We start from the raw sequence: 10,842 nt of genomic DNA, 5'->3' as shown, positions 1-10,842 counted from the left end.
CCCTCAAGTTTATTTTTATTTATCTACTGTTGATATTTTTGTTCATTTTTCGAATAAAGAATAAACATTATAGACCACCTTTTCTTCCAAACCTTTACGGGATGTCACTGTATACACTGTTAAAAAGTATCGCAATTTTAATCAGAAATTCTCCATAAAAATATGCTCTTTTCAGCCGTATTTCAGTAAAATACAGGCGACCGTGATTTGTACCCTACTTTGTTATCATCTTTTACGGGTTGGTGACCTTAATATCACTCCTTCACGTCAATATGTCCTTTTTTAAAAGGTAAATGCCTGGCAACATTTATTCTAGGATCATTCACAGAATACCAACCCAGCATGGATGACCCTGACTAGTATAGATTAGCATTTTGGCTCCTGTGTACTTAAACTTGTATGATTACTTATATTTTTTGGCAGTAGTGGCATTCACTTAGGATCCAAAGCTGGTAATATTCTGTTAAAAGTCGTTCCACTTCTGTGTTTTTAGAGTATAGAAAAACATTTGTGATTGCAAGAAATGTTGCATGAAATGTCAGAGATTGAAAGTAAATTATATTCAATGCAACTCGACCATGGGTTGGAGGCCTTTTGGCAAAGGCCCATTTCCTCCATTTCGGCGAACGTCTGTTTGGCGCCTGCCAATTGTACCGGTGCCAGACGTCTGAATTGGTAGTAGTTGTGGGCGTTTGGCGAAGTTCTGGACGGAAAACTTCCGGGTACGACGTCAGGAGGTGGGCGTAGGCATCCGTGGGTGCGCTGATGTGGAGAGCGAGGTTGGAGGGGCCGGGTTGAAGAGGTGTCGACAAGTACGAGTCTGCGTTGACGAATCGTTGGTGGGCGACATCGACCAGAAGGTGGAAATGAGAGAGGAAATCTGCACCGAGGATTGGCAATGTGACGTCAGCAACGAGAAACTTCCAATTAAATTTACTGTTTCCGAACGATAATGTGAGGTTCTCGTAACCGTAGGTGGGTATCGCAGATCCGTTGGCAGCTACCAAGCAGATGTCTGCAGACGTAGACAGACTACGTTGCATCCTGAAGAGTTCCCTTGGCAAAAGAGAACGACAAGCACCCGTGTCTACCAAAAATCGCACGCCCGTTCCTGCATCATGTAAAAAGAAAAGATTAGAAACACGGGAGGCCACCGCCACGAGCGATGGCCTACTTACACGTTTTTTGGCCACTGACAATCCTCTGCACATTTCTTCGCGGTTGCCCCGAATCTGAAGGGGTAGTAGCAAAACTGCGGCGGAGGGGAGGTAGTAAGTGGCTGTAGAAGTCGTTGGTTGGGCCGAGAACGAGTGGTGGGTGGTGGGTGGCTTTGTCGCCGCTTCGGCACGTCACGGGGTAGGTGTGTATGTCCTACGGCATTCGCGTCAGCTTCGGTTGACGTTGAATAGGCGTCCTCTTCGTCAGGGGTGGAGGCGTTGATGGAGATCTTGAAGTGGCTGTCCATAAGGGCGTCGGCTTTGGTCAGCAAGTCCTTCATGGGTAAACTATCGACATCGGGTATGGCAGCGCGTATAGGTCCGGGTAAACGGCGTATTTAAAGGGCACAAAGTAGGTTTACCTCACGAGGAGAGCCGTCTGCGGCAGGTTGCAGGCGAGCGATACTGGTCATTTCCCTGAGGGCAAGCGAAGCCCATTGGTCCCCCAACGGTTGTTGCGAGAGCTGAAAAAGCTTTGCTATACTGGCAGCTGGTGACGGCGAGTACTGCTGCAGAAGGTATGTTTTGAGGGCGTCATACGCTATTGGGGTGTTTCCTTGTTCACAAAGCCAGTCGGATATTTCCGGGAAGGTGTCCTCGGGTATTGCCGCGAGAACATAATCTGCTTTGGTGGTTGAGCCAGTCACGCCCTTGATGCGAAACTGGACTTCTGCGCGCCGAAACCAATCAAACGCCTCTCCGCTGGCGAACGATGAAAGTTTCAATGGAGCAGCCGCAGCGCCAACTTCCGTAGAGTCTGCCATAGTACCAACGATGGAGGGGCGAGGTGGGGTGGAAGGCGGGAGGAGCGAGTTGACCTCTGGGGTCACCAATGTGACGAGCCGAGAGAAGGTTGTGACTCAAAGACAATATGAAAGCAACTGAGTAAATTTATTATAGAACACTCTCCTTTATATACAAAAGCTCAAAGCAACAAGAATTTTCATGTTTGAAAAACATACACTGTTGCAGAGGAGAATAGCAGACATGCTTAATCTGGTTCATTTTAGTGCGAGGGAATAGCGAAGGTACAAGCATAATATATGCTCAAAATGAACTATGTACGATCGTGTGACACACGGTTGGTACACAGCCAAACTCGGTTGAGTCCCTTGTCAGGCTGGGAGGAGCGGAGAGAGGAAAGAACCCCTTTTGGTCCTTTGTTTGATGTCGGCTACCCCCCAAAATTGGGGGAAGTGCGTTAGTACGTAGATATATAAGGACTGCTCAATAGATCTGATCAAATGAGCCAATAAACTGACCAATTTGGAGAAGATACCCAGACTCTCAGTCATATTCTCCTATCATGCCCACTATCTTATAATCTGGACAACTCAGACTTAGATAGTGTTGATGAAAGAACTTTGCAATGGTTGACCTTTTGGCGTGATAAGTTATTTATTGTTGTTATAAGCTTAGCTACAACCCTAGTTGGAAAAGCAAGATGCTAGAAACCCAAGGGCTCCAACAGGGAAAAATAGCCCTCTGAGGAAAAGAAACAATCAAATAAATAAAGAGAAGTAATGAGCAATCAAAATAAAATAACTCAAGAACAGTAACAACATTAAATTATATCTTTCATTTATAAACTACAAAAACTTCAAAAACAAGAGGAAAAGAAATTAGGTAGAATAGTGTGCCCGAGTGTGCCCTCAAGGAAGAGAACTCTATCCCAAGACATTGGAAGGCCATGGTACAGAGGCTATGGCACTACCCAAGACTGAAGGACAATGGATCATTATTCCCTGGCATTCAGTTTTGCATTGTGACTGCCTTTTGACACAAGTGCTGAATTTTGTTTTATACAACTGTAGTAAATGTATCCATTCATAATTATTATATAATTCAAACCAAGCAATTATGAAATATTTAGGTAAGGCAAAAGACTCAACCTTGTAATTATTTAATCTCTAAGTATATTGATTTTTTATATGAACCAACGTGTAATGATTTGCTGAATTAGTTATCATAGGAAAATTAATATTAGATATAAGATAACTATTTCCTAAGTATATTTGTTAGTGCATATCTCCTTTATTGATTGATTGATTAGGAGTTTTCTGGCATCCTGACATCTAAGGTCATTGACGCCGAGCTCTCCTTTATTCAACTGAGTGAGCTGCAAGTTATGTTCTCATTGCATTGCCTCGTGTGTCTGTATTGGATTATACATCTCGTAAAAATGAGAAAAATGAGTGGAGGATATTGAGAGGACATGGTCTGGGGATGCACAGAGAATAGGAGAGGACAGATGGCCAAGGATAGTGCTGCAAGGACGAGTGGCCGGAAACAGATCAAGAGGACGACTAAGAGGTTCAGAGGAGATGGTTTGAGCATGTACAGAGAATGGGAGAGGACAGATGGCGAAGGATAGTGCTGCATGGACGAGTGGCCGAAAACAGACCAGGAGGACGACCAAGAGGTTCATGCGTGAAAACCTTCAAGAAAGCAAATAGAGGCGAGACATTTCAGCAGCTGGCACAGATGGCATTGGATAGGAATCTCTGGAGAGAATGACAACAGCAGATGCAGGACCCAACCCGGAGAGTTCCCTCTCTCTCGATGATTTTGAAAATACCCAGAGATCCTTTTAAAGAATAAAAAAAAACTGAAAATAATTTTGAATTTTGAAAACCCTGCTGACATCACGTAGCGACTTTTAAATAATTTAACACATTTTGAAGCTGATATAGACTAGATTGGCTCTTGTCTTTGGTATTTCAAACTGCTGAGGAAAAATTAGTATGAAGCTAAACAATATCCTCGGCTTTAGAGTAGATTTGGGCACGCTGTTCTATCTTATTTCTCTCCTCTAGTTTGTTTTGAAGTTTTTATAGTGTATATGTAAAAGATCTAATTTAATGTTGCTACTGTTCTTAAAATAATTTATTTTGATTATTCATTACTTCTTTTTTAGCTTATTTATTTTCTTTTTTCATTGGGCTATTCTCCCCTGTTGTAGCCCTTGGGCTTATAGCATCTTGCTTTTTCAACTAGGGTTATAGCTTGGCTAGTAATAATAATAATAATAATAATAATAATAATAATAATAATAATAATAATAGATGGTTCTAGAGTGAAACTCTCACTGGAGTTGAAAGAGAAATGATGGATTTTGTTTGGATTAACTTATTATGGGGGCTAGATTGAAGGGCCAGGAAAGGTCACAAAACTGTAGAAATTAAGGTTTAATAGCAATGTTATATTTCATCTGTAGATTATATTTATATATTATCAGGGGAAATTATTTAAAAAATTGTCTCAATCGATGGTGAGAGAGAGAGAGAGAGAGAGAGAGAGAGAGAGAGAGAGAGAGAGAGAGAGAGAGAGAGAGAGATGAAGGTTACTGGTTCATTTCCATCTGTCAGGAATTAGGTTGGGTTTCAGGGGAGGGGGGCTAAGGCTTATTCCCCACGTCAGGAGGAGGGGGGGGGGGAGGGAGTGAGAGGGAGAGGCAGGACACAGGCTTGCTATATATACTCCACTTTGAGCTTGACTAAGCATTCGATTCGAACGTTCCTCTTCATAAACATGATTTCGGTAAGGAAGTCAACTAGAAACTTTGTGTGTGTATGCATACGTACACGCACACACACACACACACACACACATATATATATATATATATATATATATATATATATATATATATATATATATATATATATAATGCTGTATTTATATAATTTTGAAACATTTATAAGTAGAAAGTAATGATATTTTTGCGATTATTTCGAAGCTAATTATGTAAACAATATTTTCCCTCTATATTACCCAAGACTCTGCTTGTGTGCTTGTCCTTGGGAGCAGTGAATGCCTTCCCCCAAGGGTATGGTGCCCCTCCCCCTCCTTCATACGGCTCAGGCCCCGTGGTTCCTATTCTGGTTGACAATCGCGAGGGACCTGACGCCTCTGGAGTCTACAGCTTCAACTTCGAAACCGGAAATGGCATCAGTCGTAATGAGCAGGGCGCCCCTCAGGGACCTGAAGGGGCAGTAGCTTCTCAGGGAGGATGGAGGTAAAAGTCTATTCATAATTCCATTTACCAACTAAGCTGCAGCAAATATACTTTGCCAATATATCATAAAAAAACTGTTTTTAAATTCAATCGTCTTCAAAACTCCCATTCCCTTTCGCAGCTTCACCTTCCCCGATGGCAGTCCAGGTGTCTTCAACTTCGTAGCCGATGCCAACGGCTACCGCGTCGAGTCCGACCTCCTGCCAACCCCCCACCCCCTTCCAGCCCACGCCATTGCCCAAATCGAATTTGCTGCTCAACAGGCCGCTGCAGGAGCGAACCGTCCTCAGTACAGCGCTCCTCCTGCACCGCCCAGTCAAGGATATAGCTTCTAAATTATTCAGCTGAATTTTTTAGTCGTAGCCGGTAGGATGACCCTCGTAGTATGAATATCCTACAGGAAATTTTTATTACTTTAGTGTTGGCGCCTTTGTTCTTATGCAAAAATATCCTTTGTGTGAGAACACCTTGGCTGGAGGAAATTAGTTTCTCCGAAAGCAATGAAGAACCCTTTCTGTAAATGACCTGTTTCTCTGAAGTTTCTTCTTATTTATCTATTGTTGATATTATTGTTCATTTTTCGAATAAAGAATAAATATTATAGACCACTTTTTCTTCCAAACTTTTACGGGATGTCACTGTTTACACTGTTAGAAAATATCGTAATTTTAATCAGAAATTCTCCATAAAAATATGCTCTTTTCAGCCGTATTTCAGTAAAATACTGGCGACCGTAATTTTTATCCTACTTTGTTACTATCTTTTACGGGTTGGTGACCGTAATATCACTCCTTCACGTCAATATGTCCTTTTTTAAAAGGTAATCCATGGGAACATTTATTCCAGGATTTTTACCGTGTATTGAAGACTTCACTGAAGCCATTTATGAATAATGGGATTTTATTCCTTGATTTGAGTCATAATCAATTTGTCTTTATTAAAGACGAAACCCAACTTAGCTGTTGAAGTAAGACTTTATATCTGTGGACAATATTTTAGAACAAAAGGTTGAATAGAAATTTAATCATCATAAACTCCAGTTTTCCCACCTCTTGAGATAGTAATCATCTCCTCCTTCGCCTATTGACGCAAAGGGCCTTGGTTAGTTTTCGCCAGTCGTCTCTATCTTGAGCTTTTAAGTCAGTACTTCTCCATTCATCACCTCCCACTTAACGCTTTGTAATCCCCAGCCATGTAGGCCAGGGTCTTCCAACTCTTCCAGTGACTTGTGAAGCCCAGCTGAACGATTGGTGAACTAATCTCTCTTGGGGAATGCGAAGAGTATGCTCCTATATTAATAGGAGTCGAAAATGAAGTTTGTTGTCCCAATGTTATTGTTATGGAAGAGGATGCCTTTGATAGAAGGCGTTGGAGAGGACGCATCAGGCAACCGACCCCTTAGTGTGCGAATAGCGTTGGGGAAGAAGAAAAATAAATTGCATCTTGTAATATTAAATGTTTCTTATAAATGCCTCGTTTCCAAAGTCTTAATACTTCTTCAGAGGTCTGATTTACTGAACAATGTTTCTTTATATTTTATTGTCCTCTGAAGAAGTATCACGAAACTAGTCAGGAGTTAATCTTATATTTCCTATTTTCATTTCCCCTGTGGTTCCTTTGCATCCGAGCATCACGTCTCTCTGTGATTATTGCATATATGTGTATATATATATATATATATATATATATATATATATATATATATATATATAAACATATATACATACACACATATATATATATATATATATATATATATATATATATATATGTATATATTTATACACATATATATATCATGATTTTCTCTCCCTAGCCGTTAAGAAGAGGTTTGGGATCTCGAAGAAATGCTTAGACTTTTTAGAGGAATACAAAACAAAATCTACCAGAAGGCAATATGAGTCCTCCTGGAAGAAGTGGGTGTCCTTTGTCAGGGCTAAAAATCCTACGGAAATTTCAATGGATTTTTGTTTGTCCTTCTTCATTCACCTTCATGGACAAGGCTTGGCAGCCAACACGATTTCCACCTGCAAATCGGCCTTGACAAGACCATTTCTCTATGCCTTCCAGATAGAACTGACCAATGACATCTTTAACAAGCTGCCAAAGGCATGTGCTAGACACAGACCTGCACCCCCACTGAGACCCATTTCCTGGTCTCTTGACAAGGTGCTCCACTTTGCCTCAAGTTTGGACAATGAAACCTGCCCTCTGAAAGATTTGACTCAAAAAGGGATTTTCCTATTTGCTCTCGCCTCGGGAGCCCGAGTCGGTGAAATTGTGGCATTATCAAGAGAAAAGGGCCAGATCCAGTTCGCAGAAACAGGCGAGCTTACCCTCTTTCCTGACCCAACGTTTCTCACCAAGAACGAGCTACCCACTAAAATGTGGTGCCCCTGGAGAATCAGCCCTCTGAAGGAAGATGTCTCTTTGTGTCCAGTGGAGAGTCTAAAGGTCTATCTTCGAAGAACTTCAGACTTTGGCGGAGGACAGCTCTTTAAAGGGGAAACATCGGGATCCAACTTGTCACTCAAACAACTAAGGGTGAAGATCACCTACTTTATTCGCAGAGCGAATCCTGACAGTACACCCGCAGGTCATGATCCCAGAAAAGTCGCCTTTCATGACGACTGAACTTCTTCCAGTCAATGGACTTCGAAAGTCTTCGCTCTTTCACAGGCTGGAAGTCTTCAAGAGTGTTTTTCAAACACGCGAAGCAGGTGCATGAAGTGAAGAGATTTGTGGTATCTGCAGGTAGTGTGCTAAAACCTGCTGCTTAGTGCTGCGTAGAACAGCGAGTTATTCGGGACTCTAACTCTAAGAGTGTCTGTGTTGACCCTAGTGCGCAACATAGTGAAATTAGTGCCACCTCATGACACTACGGACTGTTTTTATACAAAGGGGAAGTCACGTAGAATAAAACACGTGTGCCACATGTTTTTAACTTGAAGTGTATATAAGACATTCTTGAAAGACTTTATAGTTCCTACGTAACTAATGTGTGTAATGGCAAGTTTTCCTTTTCAGATTCCACACCCATTTTTCTACTAATGTCTTAAGCCTATGTTACTGATTGCATTCCATTACAATTTATATTGCTAATTCTTATTTTGACTAAATAAAAATAGAATTTGCTTTACTGGTGCGTCTTATTTCGCCCTCATTTTGGAAATTAAATACTGTTTGAGAGTTTTACTTCCCTCATGATATGAAAGATACTCTGAACAATGATCATACTATTGTTCCTCATTGATACAAACTCATATAGACTAGGGTAATTTGTTCCAACACGTTGTACTTACCCTCTTCTATCTGGCCTTGGGACCAGCAGGTATCTCTGATGCTAGGTGAGTTCCTTTATCAAGTAACTTCAAGATTTTCCTTACGTCCAATAGGACTTCCCTGCGGGGGGGGGGTTTGGGGGGAGGGATGCAGGAAGCGGGAACATAGTACATGTTTCTCTGAAGTGACATGTAACAGAAATGTCACAGGTCTCTGTGGTCATCAGACCAAAGGAATATTGTCTAGAAGTCGAAGGCACTACAAAAAGGGAGAAAATCCACGATACATTAATTCTCTGGTACACTTCCATCAGGACGACATGGCCTGAGCCCAAAAAACGGATTTTGAGCGAAGCGAAAAATCTATTTTGGGGTGAGATAGCCATGTCGTCCTGATGGACACGCCCTTATTTTCTATTCAGGCCTTGACAGGCCCCTCCCAATCTTTATTGTATCATGGAGGCTGGCCTAGACGCCGGAAGGAATGAGAAAGGAGCGCAACGGTGACGTCAATCAAGATGGCGGCCAAACATGGCGGCGGTTATGACGAGTACCGTAACAGTAACGGAGGAGGAGAACTTAGTAACGGCTCCTCCCATATCTTGCCACACTTCCCCCTCGAAGTGTAAACGCTATGTGGGGTGCAGATAGCTATGTGGCGTGTCAAGCATACATCCCCTGTTATTATACGATATCCTAAAGGAAACCTTATGGGTACTCGCGCCAGAAGTTAGAATTCTGTGAAACCTTTAGTTTAATTCTCTGGGAATATCTACTGTAGTCAAATATACCCTAAGGAAGCTACTGAAGGAACCTTCCCTCAGGACGACATGGCTATCTCACCCAAAAAAAGAATTTTCGCTTCGCTCAAAATCCGTTTTATATATATATATATATATATATATATATATATATATATATATATATATGTATATGTATATATATACATATATGTATATATATATATATTATATATATATATATATATATATATATATATATATATATGTACAGTATATATATATGTACAGTATATATGTGTGTGCATATATACATGTATATATATGGATGGATATATATATATATATATATATATATATATATATATATATATATATATATATATATATATATAGCGTCTCTAAAGAAGAATTACTAATAATGACACATTGGAAAGTAAAAACGATTTCAAGCATGCGAAAAAATAACTTTTGCTGAAAGGGTTGTTAAAGTTTAAAAAGTCGAGTAATAAATTCAGTATCTTGAAGGTATTGACAAATATATATTCGAAAATACCCAGAGTTCATTATGGGGGAAATCTGTCAATAAAAAAATGTTTAAGATTTTTAATTTTGCAAACCTTGCTGTCATCAGGTAGCCTTTTCCTGGCCACTTAAAATAATTTAGCAATAATTTAGCACAGTTGCTTCTGGACACACAAAGCCTGTCACATATTTGAAGCTGATATAGACTAGATTGGCACTTGTCTTTTGCATTTCAAACTACTGAAGAAAATTTAATTTGAAGCTTCTGGTTCTAGAGTGAAGTTGAAAGACAAATGAGGAATTTTCTTTGGATTAACTTATCATAACCTCCTTGCTAGTACAGTGGTAACGTTTACGCCTAGCATTCGCATGGCAGCAGATTGATCCCCGCCCGGGACCGTGAGTTTAAGCTGTTTACTGGGGAGGCCACTGCTGTGGTTGGGCACCACAGTGAGGGTATTGGGCTTTTATATATATATATATATATATGTAGTGAGAGAGAGAGAGAGAGAGAGAGAGAGAGAGAGAGAGAGAGAGAGAGAGAGAGAGAGAGGGGGAGGCCACAGGCACCACAGTGGGGGGGTTGGGCTGGTCCGGCTGACGTTTTGGTGAGTATCTATTCTGATGGAACTGGAACTGAAACCAGACACCTTTAACCTTTAAATTGTAGGGTTAGAAAAGGTCACAACCCTCAAAAATTAAGGTTTAAAACATTATGGTTTAGTATAATTTATTTCATCAGTAGATTTTATTTTTATAGTATCTGAGGAAATTATTAAAAAAATAGTCTCAATCGATGAAGAGAGAGAGAGAGAGAGAGAGAGAGAGAGAGAGAGAGAGAGAGAGAGAGAGAGAGAGAGATGAAGGTTACTGGTTTATATCCATCTGTCAGGAATTAGGTTGCGTTTTAGGGGAGGGGCTAAGGCCTATTTCCCCACGTCAGGAGGACGGGGGGTGGGGGGGGGAGGGGAGGGGGTGGACAGTGAGTGCGAGGGAGAGGCAGGACACAGCCTTGCTATATATACTCCACTTTGAGCTTGACTAAGCATTCGATTCGAACG

General features: G+C 40.9%; 1 protein-coding gene across 1 annotated transcript; it reads left to right on the top strand.

The window, feature by feature from the left end:
* Positions 1-4,734: 4,734 nt before the first annotated feature.
* On the top strand, positions 4,735-5,836 carry LOC137633276 (cuticle protein AM1199-like). The gene is made up of 3 exons (XM_068365486.1): positions 4,735-4,757; positions 4,997-5,235; positions 5,357-5,836. Exons 1-3 carry the CDS (start codon positions 4,749-4,751, stop codon positions 5,568-5,570), a joined length of 462 nt encoding a protein of 153 aa, XP_068221587.1. The 5' UTR covers positions 4,735-4,748; the 3' UTR covers positions 5,571-5,836.
* The last annotated feature ends 5,006 nt before the right edge of the window (positions 5,837-10,842 follow it).

Source organism: Palaemon carinicauda, chromosome 42 (assembly GCF_036898095.1).
Source record: "Palaemon carinicauda isolate YSFRI2023 chromosome 42, ASM3689809v2, whole genome shotgun sequence".
NCBI classification, from domain to species: Eukaryota; Metazoa; Arthropoda; class Malacostraca; order Decapoda; family Palaemonidae; genus Palaemon; species Palaemon carinicauda.
Note: the sequence above shows the minus strand (reverse complement) of the source record. Positions and strands in the feature narration are given on the sequence as shown.

Coding starts and splice junctions, on each gene's coding strand:
- LOC137633276 (XM_068365486.1), top strand. Junction 5,236..5,356: donor GCTTCTCAGGGAGGATGGAG/GTAAAAGTCTAT, acceptor TCCCTTTCGCAG/CTTCACCTTCCCCGATGGCA.